At 40.5% G+C, this 20194-nt stretch overlaps 2 protein-coding genes across 9 annotated transcripts in view; one reads left to right on the top strand and one right to left on the bottom strand.

Annotated features, from left to right (window-relative positions):
- Nucleotides 1-2276, top strand: part of PALLD (palladin, cytoskeletal associated protein) — a 206738-nt gene extending 204462 nt beyond the window's left edge. For 6 of the 7 annotated variants that reach the window (XM_074822854.1, XM_074822853.1, XM_074822851.1 and 3 more), the window contains one exon: nt 139-2276. In XM_074822854.1, the coding sequence (XP_074678955.1) occupies nt 139-311 (173 nt within the window). In that variant the 3' untranslated portion in view covers nt 312-2276. The remainder of the gene's footprint in view (nt 1-138) is intronic. The other variant, XM_074822852.1, reaches the window with a different exon arrangement.
- A 10181-nt stretch (nt 2277-12457) lies between these two features.
- CBR4 (carbonyl reductase 4) lies at nt 12458-19746 on the bottom strand. Of its 2 annotated transcripts, none has more exons than XM_074822858.1 (6): nt 19688-19746; nt 16991-17132; nt 16321-16441; nt 15700-15836; nt 14962-15096; nt 12458-13588 (listed from the first exon to the last, which is right to left on the bottom strand). In XM_074822858.1, the coding sequence occupies exons 2-6, from the start codon at nt 17130-17132 to the stop codon at nt 13410-13412; spliced, it is 714 nt and encodes a 237-aa protein (XP_074678959.1). In that variant the 5' UTR covers nt 19688-19746; the 3' UTR covers nt 12458-13409. The 2 variants fall into 2 exon arrangements, with proteins under 2 accessions (XP_074678959.1, XP_074678960.1); XM_074822859.1 differs by having other exon boundaries at nt 16321-16438.
- Between the last annotated feature and the right edge of the window lie 448 nt (nt 19747-20194).

Genomic DNA, 20194 nt, shown 5'->3' with positions numbered 1-20194 from the left:
ACAAACTTACCTTTGATATAATGGTTTTCTGCTGCTCAGAAATTAGTATCTCCTTTACAAAGGGTTGATTGTGCATCTGGCAGGCTTTGTCGCACAGCTCAAGATGGCAACATTTTTTCTTTCCTTTTTAATCCGCAGCTCAGTGGCAACAACCACCTCAGACAACCAAGCCAAAGAAGGTGCGGCCCTCAGCCAGCCGCTATGCTGCACTTTGTGACCAAGGACTAGACATCAAAGCAGCTTTCCAGCCTGAAGCAAATCCCGTCCACCTGGCAATGCAGTCTGGCCTGGTAGAGAGCGATGACCTGTAGACCCAGCTGCCACTTCCATCATCGTCTTTCAAAGCAGAAACACTGAAAGCCATTGCCTTGACCAATGATACTCCTATGTCACTTTATGCAAAGGCAGACACCTTCAAGTACAAAAGATAAACAACAAACACAATAACCACATATTCCTTATTCATTATACCAAATTAGAAGAATAGATAGATTATTAATAGAAACGTACACATTGCACAACAAATCACATTCACCAGTTCCTTATACCTACGTTGCTTCAGCTCTTATGAATAACCCTTCTCCTAAAGGCCAAAATACATCAGAGAGACAGATTTTTCAGAAGAAAACACTATTTATCACTACATGCCTTCAGAAGCAGTAAGTAGACGCTACATGATCTTAATGGTGCAAGACGTTTTATCTGAGGCCTTTAGATCACAAAGAAAATGAGAATGTCTGGTTATCTGTAGTTCTGAAATGGCAATGCATTCTGATAGCTACAGTGAACAAGTGCAATATTGTAAGAATAAAACAGGAAGGGACAAGGAAGAGAAATGTAAGCAAATGCTGTGCCTCTGCAAACTGCTTTCTAGTCTACAATGAAACAAATATCTTGCCTTAAATGCTGTTAGTATGGACGATTCTATAAAACAACATCAACACTGTAACTTTAAATTCTTTTGTATTTTTCCTTTTTGCCATCTAGGAGGAGGCTGACTTACAAACACACATCAAAGACAGTTTAAGCATAAGTAATTTGACTTCTTCAAGATAACGCAGAAAAAGAGCTGACGTATAATAACAGTCTACTCCAGACTGTAACTGTCAGTAACTAGAGGGGGTAAAATGCCGACAGTATGAACCACTGCAAGGGGTGGGAGGGGGACAGGGCAAGAGGTTGCAACTCTCTCTGCGTTTCCTGCAGACAGTCTGTAACCTCCTAATACTCCCATTCATGAATCTGAAAGTCCAAGGTGAGCTGAAAACTAGGGAGTGTATGTATGGGATGGTCGACTGTTCAAAGCTTGTGTAACATGTATGAGGACTTTAGAAATGTATAGTAAGTGAAAAATGGGTTGAGACTGCAATATGAATTTAAATGACAAGTATACACCACAGGTGATAAGCTTGCAGATCTGAGGAAGTAAAAAATGAAGATGGACAAAAACATCAAATTTGCGCCTTTTTTTTTTCTTTACAAAGCATGTGTCTGTGGTAGAGTTCATTTTATTCTTCTGATTATAGCCAAAGGACAGCTCTTATAATGGGTAGAGTCTGTGTGCCCTGGCTGAAAAGCCAGAAGGCAAATCCCCATCAAATCGGAGCCCCACTGAAGTCAGATCTGACTAGGTAGTTTTAAATTAGAAGCAAATAAATTTCAGATGAAGGGGAGGGAGGGCTGGAGGAATTACTAGGCCTGACAAGAAAAATGAGCATTTGATGGTACGAGCTATGATACTTTGCTATGAAAGGAAAACACTGTATTCCTTATATGAAGCACATATATGGTATCTTTCATTATTTATAATAAAAGTGTTGAAATCTTTTATCTCAGTTCAGTTATTCAGAAGTCCTTGTACTTAGGGGTTTTTTTTAAATTTTGTAATTGTGTACACCATATATTGCATTACTGCTATACGTGTATTGCTTTGTAAGTACACAAAGTTTGTTTTGTTTTTTAGTGACTAATAAACTTTAGCACATAAGGTAGTACTATTCGGTGCAGGATATGACCAGTTATGGGGATCGTTAATCTAGATTAACGTCATAGTCTGTCATCTGGGAATAATCTGATTCTATTCTAGAAAAAGTATGTCATATCACTTGCCAAATTTTTCTCAACTGTGACATGCTAATTTACTTTTTTGTTTAGCTTCACTAGCATTATTTTGCCACCTTTTATTTGTATTTATAAAAAAATGTATTATCATTACTTTGGATTGTTGTGCTGATATGTGGGTTTAACATCAATAAATATTACACAAATAGAAAGTTTTTCTTCTGGTAAAGACTATTAACTGTTTCAGTACAAGCATGCAAGTGTAAGATTTAGAAATTTCAACTATGAGTTGAAATGAGGGCTACATGCAGCATCTAAAAATGACTAGAATTTATCAGAATATTCTGCCTGTGACCCAGACGCTGGTTTAAACCAAACAGGAACATGACTTATAAATTCTGCGAAACTTTTGCCGAATAAAAGTACTTGGAGATGCTCTTTTTTAAAAGGTTAGAAAATACGCAGGTCTATTTTGTATGTCTAGTAATTGCAATATGACATCACTTACAACAGATTCCAAGTAAAGGGCATGGTCCAAGCGCTGTTAAATTCATTTAAAGAAGAGTCTTCTAGCAAGGCAAGGTCAAAAAAAGAAAATATTAAGATTTACTTGTAAAATCCTGACTATTAACTAGCTTCTCCTTCTTTCCTTTCTGTGCAAAGATACCAGGAAAGATGCAAGATAATCAATTTTTAATTTTGGTTTACATTTCAAGCATTCATCACTACAAACAGAATTCCCTCGGCAACTGAGCGAGTACTGACATTAGTGGTGATGCTGCAGCTGCAGTCAATGGAGTTCCGTCTGCTTACAGTAAATTTGTCTTTGGCTTAGAGACTAAAAAACTGAGCCTGCTCTTGTGAGCTGCTTTAAGATGAGGTCATCATCACTTTTTGCCTCTGTATGTATGTACAGACACACACTTAAGTAGTAAATCACATCTCTAAGCAGCAAAGTTGTTTTTATGAAAACATTCAGCTGTGCTGTTACTTAGTTACTGGGGCTGTTTGGCTTTAAGAATTCAGAGATAGAAGCGTGGCACAAGAAAGCCACATACTTCTCAAGCCAAAAATCTGAAATTCTTGGAAGCATCAAAGTAACTTTCAGAAGTTTAATCTCCCTCCTCAAACTCCAAGGATAGATAGTATGGCCTGAAAAATGTACTTTTTCTTATCATTTTACAGGCCTAAAAACATAAGTCCTAACTTTTTGCAAGACTTGAGGTTTAGCTATGGGAAGACTTCAAATTATTTAGGAAGCAGCTCAGTCCAAGTGTATTCAAAGCAATCAGAGACACACTGCAACTACATTCAGGATGGTGACAGAAACCTCTGCAGGAGCACCAACACACACTGAGGTGCAAAACTCCACACGCAGGAAGGTTTTCCAGCTGGTGGTGTGCCCGAACACACAATGCCTTTACCCTGCAGCTTCACAACAGCAGCCATTAGTTAACTAACAGACACATTTCTTTTCCATCACAGCCAACTGGGGGTTGGGGCTCAAACCCAAACTATAGTCCTGTTTGAAGTCCCAGCTTACAAATCATAGTTTCTTTCCATATCACTATTTTCAAAGACCATTTTAATTCGCTGAGGTTGTACGCTAATAAATGCCTTGATTCCCCACATACAGCCAACGCCATCCTTATCTCTGCAAGCAGCCCAAACGAATTCAGTATGTCAGCGTGTGCTGCATGTGCGCATGTTGTCCAGCACGTCGCGATGCGGAGGGGATCAGCTGCGCGCCCCGGCTGCCAGACCCACCCTGCGCGGTGCAGATGGATGGACTGGAACTGCCTGCTCAGGCTGTGCACCGTGACCGCTGTGCACCGTGACCACAGACCCGACTAGCAGCCACGTGGTTCAGCCGTACGCGCGCGGGGCAGAGCTGGCTGACACGGTGCTCGTTCTGAACTGCCTGAAAGAAAAAGCCCTCCCCCTGCACAGCTTTTCTGTTCAAACAGAACCATGAGCACATAAGACGCATCAGGCAGATGAAAACACAGCTCCTGCCCCAAGAAATTTACAATCTGTTCCAGACAGCGCAGAGTATTCTTTAATATGTCTTAAAGCTTGTGACTCTAATCCAGAATTAAGCCACAATTTGTATCCTTTTACACAAGTCATAATACATACAATAGTCTCACACGCACTGATTCTCTAATAAAAACATCAGTGTTTGGAACATAATGCTGAACTCATGCTTAGAGCAAGAAAAGCCAGACTACAAGCAACAGTACCTGTACAGCAATGGTTTCAGCAGCTATGCAGAGAAGGAAGATGAATGAATTTCATCCAACACCACCAGGAAGGAAAAATTTTTTGCTTCATAAAACAACTGCAGTACAACAGGTAAATCCTGGGGAAGGACCAAGTCTTGCAACTGCTGTCACCTTCTAGTTCTGTAGTAGCATAAATGGTCCAGAAACAGCTGCAGAACAAGGAAGAAGAAAAAAAATAACAGCACATGGCCACTACTCAGAATGACTGCATCATTCACAGCAGGGGCTCTACAAATCTCCTCACACTGAATGGATTAGGTTGGGGGGTGGGGGGGGTTTGTCTCAAACTCTTCTGTTAAACACACAACTAAACATACTGTCAAGCTTTTTTTGGCTGACTCTTGGCCCAGACATCACAGTTTATTGCTACGAAGGAGAACGGAGGGTACAAAAACACACTGCCAGGACAGGACCTTTCCAAGCCACAGCAAAAGGTGTTGAAAATGCCTGGTACAATAAACTTCCCACACAACAGGCAGCACACCTCTACAGATCAGACTGCAGACTAAGAACTAGTGGATTTCGGAGATGGCTTTTACCTGCAGCATTTGTCTGAGCACCTGCAGGAGTCATTTGTAGGAAAGGGGCCATCTAAAGCAAAACCTCTTTTACCACACTATTCTATAGTATAATGCACAATTCTGTTTCTTATTAACATATTAACTCACTTCCTCCTACAATACTTCAGAGTCAGATTCACTGAACATTTTTGTAACATACATTAATCTACAATAAAAGTTTTACCTTTCTTAAATTCTGTATTAACTTCAGCTGTACAGTCTCTGATTGTTTACTAATTCATGTTTAATAATGTATAATAAACAAAGACCTAAAATCAAATGTAATTCTATCAGCACAACTGTAAGGAAATGCAAAGATCTTGAACTGGAGGTGAATGACGTCATTTCAGGTATGGAACAACGGCACCTTTCAAGAATTTCAGTTTGTAAAGTTCCAGATCCACTTTCCACTAGGAAAAAAAGTGTAATTACATCATGTAGATCTCCAAATCAAAACCAGCCTCTGTTAGTTGTTTCCCTCAAAGTCCTGTATACAAGAAGCATAACACAGTTTTAAATCTTACTAGAAGACTGAAGTAATTTTCAAATTATTCTTAAGCTTTTTCCGAGCAAATCCATTAGACAACCAACTTCATAAAAGCAGAACAAAGTTTTCATTTGTGATTATTAATGTTTTCTTGAAATATATGAAAATGGCTACAAGAAAAGGCACAGCTACTGCTAGTAACTGTCACTCTAAACCAATGACTTTCGGGTCAGCCTATACATGCTAAAAGCGGAGATGGGAGTGTCACAGTGTTTCCAATCTCTAATTCCAAGGACTAAAACATCAGTGATCTGTCTTTGCCCAGGACAAGCGGCATCCAAACCTACGGTGACACAAAAAGAACACAGCACCCTAAGCAGAAAAGAAGCAGCTGATGATCAGTGTGTCTCCACTGCCCTCGCTTCAGAGTTCAGGTTTGTCCCGGCTGCTTTTGGCAAGTCAGAGTTCAGGACTGAGCCCTCGGCGAGCACGGCCAAGCTCAGGGTGGAAGTCAGAGGAAGCTGACACAGCAGAGCATTAACCAGCCGTTAGGACAGCACAACTACAGTTCCTATTCCCAAAGGATAATACAGTGAGGGGAGCTCAAATGAGTTGTCCTTTTCAGAGGCAAACCAAAGTTCATTACTTCGGCAATTTCAAGGGCAGCTTCAGCTGAACACATCGGCGTCAATGATTTCTTATGAAAAAAACTCACCTCACTATTAATAATCTAGTATGGTTCTCCCCCAAATGGAAAGACATCACCTCAATTAATCAGTGAGGATACAGGCACATGATAAGCATTGCTGGAAGCCAGATAATACAGCATTAGGAGAGAGGCACCATGGTGCTAACAGAAACAAAGATTTTACAGAAAAATTAGTAAACAGCTTTGCAAAGCCATGTAGTAAATTAACCTCACTAATCTAATGTTTACAGACCAACTGAGTACAGCTGCAGTGTGTAGCAGAGAGCTTAGCATGACCTCCACTTCCGTGCCCTGAAAATTATGGTGAACTATAAAACTGCAGGTGCTCTCCATTCTATACATCCCCCAACAAAAGAGCCGCAAGAACCCACAGAGGATGGATGCAGTTCCAGCCCACTGCTGGCAGGGCCCTCTCACCAGCAAAAATCATACATATACACCAAATGGCACCTATACAAAACACACAAAATGACTACAGTGTTTCTTTCCTCTAGGGTTGCGGGAAGTTTTTAGTAGAAATCTACCAACTACCTGAAAAAAAGAGGATGAGAAGTCAGACTGACGGCAGGAGGAAGTAAAACACTAACTTAGAGGTTTTCACAGCTCTTTAACATATGGGTGGAGATCTGTTTACAATAAGGCCCTCCAAGCATAGGTGCAACCTGTACTTTTAGTGTACTTCGCATGAGAAGTACAGAGCTGAGAGATCTGCAATTAGAATCCACAAAGCATCAAACCGCTTCACTAACAGGCTTCAGCATCACCACACAGTCGACCTGCAGTTATCCCTAAAAAAATTGTTTAAAATAACGCAGCAATTTCAAACCCATCAACGTGCTACACATGCGAGGCCACCTCAGCAGTGTCGGCCGGTGCCTGGGAAACAGCAAGTGAGCGTGCGCCGCTTGCTCCGTTTGCTCAGGCAGAGTCACCGCAGTGACATCTGCTCCCCACGCTCCCGCTCACATGACCCTCATGTGCCTTCAGTGATACCAAGGAAGATTTGGTGGATTTTACTTGTATGTTGTCTCAACATGTTTGACACTATCATGGCAATTTGTTACCAGATCTCCAAGAAGCCAAAGCAATTTCAGTTTTAACAACTATGACAGAAAGATTCACTTTTATTTCAGAGTATGACACTATAATGGTGAAGTACATGAAGAAAAAAAGGAGAAAAAATAGTAGAATTGGATCTGACTTTAAAGAGTGAAAAAACTACAACTGCAGGTGTTGATCTAAAGATGTCTGGCAAGGTACAGGTTAACTCAACAGACATATCTATGCAAAAAGAAGCCTTCAGCAGGTGGTCTGAAACTGAACATAAAGTGTGGGTGAAAATGAAGTGTAACCTGGGGCTTCAGCAGAGTTCTTTAAGAGCCAATGCTCTTTAAAGGCTTCTCTCCACCACATTTGCCCTGTCTGTTCAAACACTGATTTATTACCTGAATTAAGTGGGTGTACCTGGTCTTGGAAAGTTCAGTTTTCATTAGCTTTACTTAAATGAACTATGTTATGCTTGGGGAAAAAAAAGTCACATAATTGCAACAGACAACAGAGGTTTCAGTTTCATGCAATACAACCTCACACTATGTGACACATCAAAGGAGAACAGTTTGTCTAACAGCAATAGATAATCATGACAATGTACGTTTTAACTGCAGATAATAATGTAACAAAGAGATTCTGAAGGCTGGGATTTAGATATCCACTTTCTATCCATATTTCACTGAACTTAATATTGAAATCCTTTCCATCTTTAAAAAAATCACGCCTTACATTCCCAAATAGCTCCTGACTTAGACTTTACAAATCTGGTAACAGCAATGCCATTTATCCTTTGTATCTGCACAGGCAACTCCACGTCCCTAGAACTATGTAGAGATACAAACCAAATCCTTACCGATGCAATAATGCCTTAGGATAGACTGCCCTCAGGAGGCCACAACGAAATCTCTTCATGAGATGTAACACTAACCCGCTCAGCACGCTCTAATGCAGCACACTTTATGTACTTCTGTTATCATAAAAGAAAGTCTGTAAAAGCTGTTCCTCGCGACAGCTCCTACTTACAGCTGCAATATTTAAAAAAAAGCAAAAGCAAAACCACCTTACCAACACTTTCTGTGTCCTGCTAGAAACTTCTACTGCTGATCATCAATTGCGATACATGCCTCAGAAGCAGGAAAAGACTAACATAGTGAGTTCACTACCGCAAGATCTAAGTTACAAACACATTTCTTAAGAGATAAGCAGAAGTAAGGCTCCAGTGACCTATCTACAAGGAAAGAAGTAGTAGTCCATCATCTTCCCAAACGCTAGAAATAATACAGAGGAGAGATACAAACCTACTAACTTTCTAGGCCTACAATGTGCTCCAACTGAAGCCCAGAACATGCAAATCAGACTACCTATAAAGTTTAAACTGAATCAAATGTACAGCCAAGAGAACAGTTTTAGGTTTCCTAACCTGGCAGTGACAAGGTAAGGCACATAAATGAGTAAATACTGCAATACACAATCTTCTTTCAGCAAGGAAATCCTTTGTGAAGCAGAAACCCGGATGAGTTAAAAAACCAAAGCAATAATTAGAGGTGAGTCAGAAAGGGGGTTGCTGTACAAAAGGACTGCATGCTGAATTAAAAGACAGCTGCAAAAGCAGCCACCCTCAAAACAGGCCTTCATGGTCTGTCTAGAAATTCTGGGCGGGTGGTGAAAGGCCCTGTAGGTACCAGTGACATGGGGTGGGGCAGGAGAAAAGATGTGGAGTGAAACAGAGTAAGTTAAAGACCAGACCTGGACAGCAACCTCCTTTCAAATGCTCCCAAGGCTAGATGATAAGGCAAAGTTACAGTGCATGCCTGAAAAAACAGTTGTAGGAAGAGAAGTACAGATTCCTTAGGAACTGCAGAAACATGGAGTAGTGGGAATTTGTAAAACAGCTCATTCTAAACCAAAAAAAATGTAGGAAGATGTTGGTACCTAACAAAAGATTACAGGAGAGTTTTAAGCAATGTAACAGGTGAAGAAACATCACACGAATAAGAGCACATGTTCTTACTTCCTCTAGGAATGGATTCACAGAAACTTTGTATGTCTAATAAGAGAGTGGACTGAAGTTTTCAAAATTTGAAAAAATTTCAAATTTCAAAAAGGCTTGCTTTGTGATGGTAACTTTTATTTCTGCAAGAATATTGACCAAGTTTATTAATAAAGACAACAGTCCACTACTGCAGAATTCCATAAAAAAGGAGCAGCATAAGATAAGGAAATATACTAAAATGCAACCAAAAAGACAAGTCAAATAAATGAAGATGCAATGCTTGATGACACAACACTAAGACTGTATGCACAGAACTTCAGTATGACAACTTTAAATACACACGCCAAATTAAACATGTTTTTTTGTGGGGAGGGCATGGATTAAAAGCTACTAGAATTTAAAAGTCAATCTTTGTAAAACCCACGGTCTAGCTCCAGCAGTCAAACGGAATCTGTCACTGAATGTAAAATTTCCAGACAGATCAGAGTGTAGAGGAACAATTTGCCAAAGTGCCTACACTGAGGACCTGTGCCTGAGTAAGGCAAGCAGATGATCAAAATAAAAAGCAAAGTGCTCAGGGAAGGGAAGGCCACAGAGAAAAAAAAAAAAAAAAACCAAACTCCGAACAAAACCCTAAAGCAGTTTTTGGTACCATGCAGGAACTTGAGCAGAACCTCTACAGGCAACTCATTGAAGGTTTTACCCCTCAGAGCAAAACATCAGAAGAGGTTACAGAGGAAAGGGACAAATGGCTGGGACCGGGGGCTATCACTGCCTAATTCTAAAGGAAATCAAGTAACTGCAGTGTGAAACTTCTGAGTTAAACTGCCTCATTACCAAATGACTGGAAGCTGGCAAAAGTGAAGCAGCATTTGGGGAGTTTACTGGGTGGAAGGATCACTAGTTTTTAAAGAAGAGATTCCAGAGGGATCCAGGGAACTACAAACTTATTTTATTTTTCGCTACATAGCAAACTGCCAGAAGTTGTTCTAAAGCCATGGAAACAACCGAATAAGTACCGAGGAAAGTCAGAGTTGCTTTTTCAAAGCAAAGTCATGTTTGATAAACATTTTAGAGTTCTTCTAAAGACTAAAAAGAGATGAGAGTAAGGAGATCTAATCCAACATGCTTGAAATTCTAAAAGGCATCTGACACATTCCCTTGCCAAAAACCATTAAAGATGCTGTGGTGCCAAGAGGAGCTGTCATATCAGTAAATTGTTTCAAGATAGGAGAGAAAGGGTATGACTCAGCAATCATTCTTTCCTAAGGACATGGATCGCCAACAGACCACCAGGCACCTATGCTGAGGGTAGCAAAGCACAGTCCATTCCGAAGGTTCTGAGACAGCAACTTCAGAAGCCCACAGTACAGTCTAGTAACACTAAGTTACTCAAAGTAATAAAGGCAGAAAGGAATTAAACAAAAAATTGCAGAACCATTTCACTGAGGAAACAGATGTTAAAACCAGAAGACTAAATTTACTGTAGATGAATGAGAGCAATTCACACTGGGGAAAATACAGAAAAACAGACCTAAATACATATGTAAGGAAATGGACTCCAAGTTGACCATTAATTATTCAGGACTGAGTTATTATCCTTATATAGCTTCTGAAAACATAAGCGTAAAGGTTAGGAAAAGGCAAAACAATTGGTTGTTATTTTTGGAAGCAATATAAACCAAAACCCAAAACATCCTATATTTTTTTTAAGGTAAATCCACAGTGAATACTGTGAGTATTTCCACCTGCTCCTCCCTCCTCGAGAAACTGGAAATGTAAAGCAGAAGACAACGAAGATGACGTAAGGTACAAAAGAGCTTTCCAGCAACAAGCAACTAAAAGAAATACGACTCTTCAGTTTGAAACAGAAACAACTGAAGCAGGCAGGATACCATAGAGCTCTACAAATTCAAGAGCAACACATTGAGAGCACCACAGGGTTGCTATAATGTCTCATCAACTGTGAGAACCCACAGGCCTCAACCAGAGATATCAAACGGCAGATTCAAACATACAAATTGCTGGAGGTACACGAGTCTTCTAAGGAGACATCACCACGCACTTGATCTGTTACTGATCCTACGCATTCACTACTTCCACGGTCCGAGACATGACACCAGGTCAGACAGAACCCCAGTCTGACAAACAGGTTTGACTTCTCAGAGTAGCTGTACACAGTAAATGCTGAAATGGATTACTGCTTTTTAACTAGTTTTCAGTTCTAATTTACCAGTTTGAAGAAAAGGGAAAAAAAGGTATTTTAAAAATATGACTTCAAGGCTACAGACACTTCAGTCTAGTCCTATAGCAACAGCAGTAATAAAAACATAGTGTATATCGCAACATTTTTTTAAAAATTAGCAGTATACTGAGATTCTTCTGAGGGTGTTATTCCAGGTTTTGATCACAAATATAAATTAAAAATGCCATTGCTAATAACATTTAACAGTTCCCTTACCAAACAAAACAAGGGATAATAGTAATTAGGGTCAGAACTCACTAGATAAAACTATTTTTAGTCTCCTAATTTTGGCTTCTGGTCAAGATAGTCACACAGGCTTTGCCTGTATAATACTAAGGACAGGTATGGGCAGCGGCCACATTACTGACATACTACTACTTGACTAGTGAAAATGGGAGTACCAGCTGTCCTTCCTCACCTGCAGTGCCCTCAGAAAAAATTAATCTATTCTCTGGTCAATTCCTCCTAGGAAAGGGAATTAGCAATTACGTTTCTGGTGCAGACACACAGGACACATAACTTTTCTCAGCAAGTAACACCATCTCTCTACAAAGGGGTAACATCAGGATTTGGACTCCTGAAAGGACTACACCTTTAGTGGTATTTTATATTCCAAAGCGAGTAACACAACCAACTCCAAAACCCCCTGAATGTACAACCATTCCCTGTATTATTTCTCAACACATACCTGCGAGAAGCTTGAACATGCACTGTCTTCTGGCACAAAGACAAAATTTCTCAGCTGCACAAGTGAAGAAAATCTCAGACTTTAAAGACTCAAAGTTATCATCAGTGAGATCTCTTCTTTCTGTACTTCGGTTTGTGCCAAGACGGGAAGTAATTTCAAAAGCTGAATCAACATCTGGATCGTGATGAACACTGGAGCTAAGAAGTGAAGGTCCTAAACCACATTCATAATTTTCTTCAGAGATGATAAAAACATCAATTACCAAAAATTACTTGATCTCAATAGAAAAGCCTGAGGTCAAATTTTTGGTAATTTTTCAGCAAGAGAAAAACACTCAGGATCATTTACAGCTGAATAATTACTCTGCTTCAAAAGCTGCTTTGAATAAAATAAATGGCTATTTTATTGACTATACATACATATTAAAGAGCATCAACATAACAGAGTTGAACTGAGCATTCAAGAAGATATACAGCAATACACCTCCAGTTCACACTCTGGAAATGAGATGTGCTTTCTACACATCTACTGAGTCAGTGAAAAGTCTTTTATGCAGCCAGGCCTGCAACTGTGCTGTTCACCAGTGTACATGCAGCTCAAACTCAGAGTATTACAGAATGAGCAATTCCACTGACCAACCAACAGTCCTTCCATGCCTACATGCAAGTGCTACTGGATTACATGAGCACTGTACATACACTGAAGACTGGAACCAAGCAGGTTTTGTCTTTATAAAAACACACTGCATATAATTAAATCTCCTAAAGGCAATTCAGGTATGCTGAAGATACAGAAGCTCCTAGCTTTGTAGTGTTAGCCACAAACAAACAAAAGCCAAATGAAACTCCTTGACACTTTGTAGGGACTAACTGATAAGAATAAAAAATTACACAGTTTGCAATCTTCAGCCTACATGAAAAACTTGATGCAATCATACCTGCCAACCAATAAACATGCCCCTGCACTTTATTAACCTCTGTGTAACATAATTTGAATAAAATCTCCACTCCGTCCCAAATTGGAAAATACAACTTTATAAAAATACAGTGCTTTAAAAATGTATCAGCACGTTATTTAAAACCATCACTATACAAAAACCAGATCTTTTTCAAATTGTTACACACACAGACTCCATAATACCAAATGGACTCTTCCAGGTAGCTAAACATACATGCTGGAACCCACTGCTGCTGAATTTCTCCTCTGACTTAAGAATATCAAGTGAATTACATACATCAATCTTCAACCAATTTCCACCTCCCCTTTAATTATTATATATTTATATATTACCATCATGATTATTCAAAGTAGGTACTCATTCAGGGCAGTATTTAAGTCAGAAGCTGCAAACCTCCATCTACAACTAGAGTACTCCCTGTAACATAAGGAGACTCTAGAAGAAAGACAACAGCTTGTGCAACTTCACGAGGCTCTCCAAATCTTCCAAGGAGAATCGCTTTCTTCAACTGATCTTCTTCCAAATGAGCAGTCATCTCTGTGTGAATAAAGCCTAAGAGAGGAGAGAAATGAGAAGAGTTACCTAACCTTCAGCTGTATTTCTCTAGCAGATTTTCCCTGGAATCCTCCAAAGTGAAATCTACCATGACTCAGCACCAGCTACCATTCTTTAAAGTCTCAGAAGTCAGTCCACATCATTTTGTAGCCCAGAACAAATTTGTACCTAACCAATAAAATGTCTTCCATTTTTGGAAGCACTGATGTAATCACAAAAATGCAGAGATCTGTAAAAATCTATGGAGAAAAAAAAGGTAACTCTAAAATTGGGCCTCAAAACCATATTTAGTATCACTTCTGTGAAAGACAAAATACAGTCATTTCACCAAAACATTCTCAATGAAAACATGACTATAAAATCTCTGGCAAGAAATCCCTACAGCTTGCAAGTGTTTCCATTATATTTTAGAACTTATGACAGCACTTACATAATTTCTATTATAGCACTCATTTGAAGAATATTTCTTGACAAGTTTGAAGGATATTTCTTTACAATTCTCAGTTATCTGAGATTCAGTTTTCCCACTGCTGCACTTTGCATAACCTGTAGCTCCATAAAGAGCTGATCTTTCTTATTTTCTAGCTGAAAGAAGGGAAAGTCTCAGTTTTGTTTTCTACTGTATAACTGTGCCCTTTTATGATGGCACTGGACCCTACAGTGAGCTGCTCAACTCACTAATCAATAAAAAGTACTTTTCCTGCCTAGTTCAGAAGCTGAACTGGTTCATGGCGAGGTCTGAAAGGCCTTAGAGCTAGCACAAGGTGAGCAGCAGAGTACACAGCTATGAGTGGAAGAAGTCAGAAAAGACAGAAGGATTTTTCTTAAGGGTGGTGGTTTGCTTGGACTAGATCGTCTTGTGAAACCGCAGCCTTGTCCTCACATAACTTAGAACTTTCTTTCCAGACTCTCTTCTTCTACCAGGATAGACAGGGATGCTTTCATGCCAGCGTCTCATGGTCTTTCATGTTTCTCTAATAACAAATAAGCATTCTCTAGCAAGAGATGAGGGTAGCTGTCTGTATATAATTAGTTCTAATCCTTCCATCTGCAAGGACAGCAGGTTTTGAAGGAGGAACAAAGAAAAAAAAGAAGACATTTGTTATGTAATAACGGATAGAGGAACAGGTAGACACACTCTTCCCAATTTCTCAGTGTTTCCCTTAAAAAGACTGAAGGTTTTGTAAAAGAATGTATTATACTTTAAACTGAAAAAAAAAAAAAAGAGATTAAAAGCATTTACTTACAAAAGTTGAAGAAAATAATAGCAATTTGTCTTAAGTTACTTTCAGAGTACAGCAAATATTCTAGCAGTCTTGATGATCATGTATTGCAAGAGTCAAGGATGTAGGAACTTCCCAAAAACTAACCTGGAGCAACCACGTTGACTCGAATTTGCTTTTTTGCTACTTCTTTAGCAAGAGAGCGTGAAAATCCAACTAATCCTGCTTTGCTAGCACTGTATACACTTTGACCAGAGTTGCCTTTAAGTCCTACAATACTTCCTAAAATAAAGAAACATCAAAGAGAAGATTAAATTATTAATTTGAAACCTTGCACCAGCTTTATCGTTTCAGTTTTAAATTTGCAATGGAAAAATGAGATTACAAGAAAATGAATTAAAGTGTATTACTAAATGTACTTTATAGCTTACTGATGGGATAAGTAAATCCCTCGATTATCTGTGATTTTTGTGGAATACATATATCCATACTGACCAACAGGAGAGTAAATTGAAGAGCTTTCTAAAAAAGCATCCTTGCACAGGAAAAAAAGAAAAGAGAAACCAACTGCACCTATTTGATTCTTAGTTAATAACTAGCAGCTGGTAGAGTTAGCTACTGAAAGAGCTGATAAAGAATGGTAAAATTATTTTTTCAATAAAATAAACTCTGAGGTGTTTATTACTGAAACAAGCTGGTTTTACATTTAGAAGTTGCTGAAATTACACAAAAGAAAAGCACTCATAAAGAAATGCTAAATATAGAACACCTAAATACAAAGAAAATAAGTCAATTGTAACAAGCAACATTTTAACATGTTACACCTCCTAAACCTTTGGAGAAAACTAGTACATAGAATTCCACTGGATCAGACAAGCAACTTACCTATATTGACAATAGCACCTCCCTGTTGCTGAATCATGCTTTTTACAGCAGCTTTGCACGTCAACATTGTTCCCAAAAGGTTAGTGTGAATCTGGGCTATCATATCTTCAGTCTTGGTTCTCAGTAACAAACCATCCCTGAGAAACAGACCAAAACACCAAAAAGAACTCACTGAACAACCTCAATGATCACATTTACTTATAGTAAAACATGACTGATGAATGCAATATTAATGGGGATTTGCATGGTTCTATGTGTTCTAGCATTCAAAATTATGACATTGCAAGGACATACATAGCAAGAAAAAAGTTAGCTATGCTTCTCTGGCCACAAAGACTCATTTGCAGAGTGGTATCAAATATTGTTTTGGACCATTTCAGGGGGAAGAAGTAGAAGAAAGAGGAGCAGAGGAGGGACTCAAACTCAGAATGCAGAAACTGCAGTGAAAGCTGTATCTTGTTAGAATTTTACTGTCATCGGGAACAAAATATTGGTGAGCACTTAATACTGTTTTCAGATGTGCTCATTAACAATACTCTTACTAAATGCAAAAGCCCTTAGCACCTTACAATAAGGTGCCATCATCCAGAATTACATACAATCTTGTAACAAACAACTAACCTGTTGATCCCAGCTGCATTAACCAAGTAGTTAATAGGACCTAAATTCCTCTGCATCTCCTCAAATGTATTTTGGACTTCATGTTCGCTGGAGACATCACAGCGAAGTGCCAGATGTCCTGCTATATTGAAATAAAAGGCACGTCATAATAAAAGACGGTACACCGTTCATAAACCTTCTTCAGAATTTAACTCAACTGCAAAACCAGATGTTGAACTAATCATAACTTGAGAAACCCATTTAATCTCCAGAGAATTAAATCAGAACAATTTTCAAGTATTGTGTTGATTAGTTACATGACAATTTCTTGTTTTATATCTTTGGCCTTTTGAAATCAGAAGTTCAGCATGAGCAGACTGGTCTCAGTTCTGGCTTGGTCCAGAGCCAAGGATGACTCAATTCATACCACCTCCCTGTTGTGACCTTAAACAATTCCCTTCATCTTACAATTCGTATCTTGCGGATAGAATAGCTAACATACTTAACTTTCCCAAAGAATATTGTGAAAACAAAATTGTACTGATATAGGTTTTCTTTCAAACTTCTCAGTCTTTGTTTTCATTTTCATTTTCATCTAGTTAAACAATGAGGTTCATTTAACGACTTACTACTTTTACAAGTTACTTAAGCATTGGACAGTGAAGAAATAATTGCAAAGCAGCATACGTACCACCAAGATTACGTGCAGTGGTTTGGGCTACTTCCAGATTTCTAGCAATAATCGCCAGGCGGCAGCCTCTCTGTGCCAGCAATTCTGCAACAGCTTTTCCTATTCCTCGGGATCCTCCAAAAATGGCACAAACCTTGCCCATCTTCAAAAATAATTCACAAATTGCAAACAAAGGATGAATTTCAGGTCCAGTATAGCAAGAGAATAACCACTGTTCTGCCATCTTCACAGCTCTTACTAGTTTGTATCATTTTGTAATATCAGAATAGTGATTTGTTAATTTTTTTATTCACCAGAGAATAAATACTTGAACTAAGTTAGACACCACTTCTAAAACTGCAAGTTAATTCTTCATGATTTCTGAACTAGTAAAAAATTATACATGTAATCTAGCATTTCAATACTCCTAATTCAGTTGATGAAATATGTGATTTATATATCTAAAGGTCATAATGTATCATTTAGCTGTTTATTCAAAGCCAATATAGTAGTTTCAATGATGTTGTTCTTGCAAGCACTGATGTCATTTAGCCTCAAGGTCTCACTCCATCCTAAGTATCTATGTTGGACATCCATATTGCAAACATTACTGAGTATGATTTGCAACTATTGTATTTACACTAGTTTAATACTAAGTTACACTACATAATACTGTTTTACCACTAGCCTTAGGGTTGTTTCTCCTTCTGAAGAAAAAAAGAAAAAAGCTTTTTGAAATGTGAAATGATTCTGAAGTAGCTAGCTTAGGTGTTCAGGAAGGAGTGTAAGGAGAAAGAACTTCTGCAGAATGATGTTTTATTCTACAACCTCTAGAAACCAATCAGCTGTTCTGGGATCTCCTGAGGAGCCAGAGGCAGAATCCAAGCAATGGTAATGAACCTCTTTTCCATACATTTGAATAAATCCTTTTTGAACCCAATTATACTTCATCTCCACAACATCCTGAGGCAACGACTTTCATTATTTGTAGAAAAGTACTTCCTTTTGTTCTTAATTTGCTCTCTGAATAGATAATACTATGCACTTCTCCTCGTATCTTCCCCTTAATGTTCATAACTTCAGAGGCTACTCTTCTGTATTTTACCCCCCCATAGCTTCTTTCAGGTCTATTTAGTTACTCTTATACATATGGAAGCCATTTTGTATCTCTAAGGACTGTCCAAGCTCTTAATCCTGCCACCCTCCCCTGTGCATTACTTAGGTCTATTATAGGCTTTCTGATGTCCGATAACCGGAGCAGCACGCACTGTTAAGCATACAAGGACACCATCAACTCATACAATGGCATAATGATTTTGGTCTTCTCTGACAGGGCCTGAAAGAACAGCTGGTCCTTTTTGGTAACAAAGTAAGCACAAGTGCTTGAAATCAGCCCATGTGTCTGCTTCCACTAGCAAGCTGAAATCCACTTCCTACAAGCAAGAAGAAGATTAAATACTTGCATCTCAGGTGGTGGCCCTTTCAACAGAACACGCACAGAAAAATGTCCTGCATGAAGACAATTCCTTAGTGATAAAATGGGCACCACTGCCTCACCTGAAAGACTGATCCTTTGGGCAGTCTTCATTAGGTAGCTAGACTGCAAGAGATGAATCAAGAGGTTTCACAACCCAGCAACTACTGCTCTTACTGTCTTAGCAGACTGAAGGCACAACCAACCAACCCATATTCTGTTGACCGATTTTTGTTACAAACAAAGTCTGTCTGCCTTTGCCATCGTGACTCATCTCTTCTTTTACTGAATTACTACAATAACTCCTGGAAGTTCTTGCCTACTTGTTGCAGTAATGTTGTACTAGGATTTCCTCCTTCATATTCTGTTCTTAGCGGCACTGAGCATACCTACTCTTTGTATTTGAAACATGGAATAATATAGATTCAGAGGGATCTCTGGAAGTCATCTTGTCTAACTTCTCCACCCCTAAGCAATGTCAAGGGAACAATCTTACACTGTTTATAAAACCTGTCAGACCTCTATGTGTTTTCCAAATAATTCTAAACATGCTTAGCTACACAGGACCCAAAAAGCTGCCTATGCAGAGAGAACTTTAAAACGTATCATTCTACCCTTCCTGGTCTCTTTGAGAAGGGGAAGAATCTTAGTGATTCTACTGTTCTCAGAAAGAATAGCAAAAGTTCCTTGTCCATTACCCAGGTATTTACAGGGGGAGCATAAGGCCTATTTCCAATGCAGTGCTATACAGTTGGTGTTTTAGCACAAGAGTGCCATACAGATTCTTTGGAGCTGTGACTTAGAAGAAAAAAACTGCAGTAGGAGTAATAACGCTATATTCCCTGGTCAAATAAAATTATGGAAAAACAAGTAACTTTTGAGCAACAGGCTCTTCTAGGTCGCCACAGAGCACACACGAGCGCTTGTGCTACCTTTGTCCTCAACGGCCCTTCTCTTCTCTCAGAACCAACTATTTGATCCGTGAGCGCCAGGGCTCCAGTGGCACTACTGCTAACCGCCTCACGGCAGCACACCCGCTGGAGGACACCCGGCAACAAAGGCGGCGCGGGGTGCCGCAGCCAGCCGGGCCGGGCCGCGCCACCGCCCGCACCTGTGCGCCCTCAGCCGCCTCTGGACGCCGCCCCAGCCCCGACCCTCCAGGACAACCCCTTCTCCCCTCTCGACAAACCGGTTTTTTTTCCTCCTCCCCCCCCCCCCCCTTTTTTTGGAGGGCCTCCACCAACCTCCTCCGACCCGGGGCGGCACTTCTCTCCCTCCCGGCCGAAGCCCCGCCCGGCTGAGGGCGGGCGCCCCGGGCCCCGCCCGCCGCGAGGGCCAACTGCCCCCCAGCGCCGCCAGGGGGCGCCCGCGCCCGCCGCGGCCCCCCGCCGCCCGGGGCGCGGGGAGGGAGGGAGGTGGGGAGCTGCCGCCCGCCCGCCCGGTGGCCATGGCGGCGCCGAGCGGCTCCTCCCCGGAGGCGGCGCAGCCCGATGGGAGAGCGGGAGGGGGCGGCAGGGCCGCGCGCCTCGGCGCGGCTGCCGCTCCCGGCGCGGCCGGCGGGCTGAAGGTGGAGCCCGCGGCACGGACAGCGGGGCGCGGTGCCGGCTGGGAGCCCGCCCGCCCGCCGCGGGGCACGCCGGGACGCGTAGTCCCCGCGCGGCGCCGGTGCCACGGTGGCAGGGCGGCCGCCTAGGGCGTGTCGTGTGTGTCTGTCCCTTTCCGTCGTGTCCGTCCCCCCCCAGCCCTCTCAC

Source organism: Strix aluco, chromosome 4, assembly GCF_031877795.1.
Source record: "Strix aluco isolate bStrAlu1 chromosome 4, bStrAlu1.hap1, whole genome shotgun sequence".
NCBI classification, from domain to species: Eukaryota; Metazoa; Chordata; class Aves; order Strigiformes; family Strigidae; genus Strix; species Strix aluco.
The sequence above is the reverse complement of the archived record's forward strand: the minus strand, read 5'-3'. Positions and strand labels throughout refer to the sequence as shown.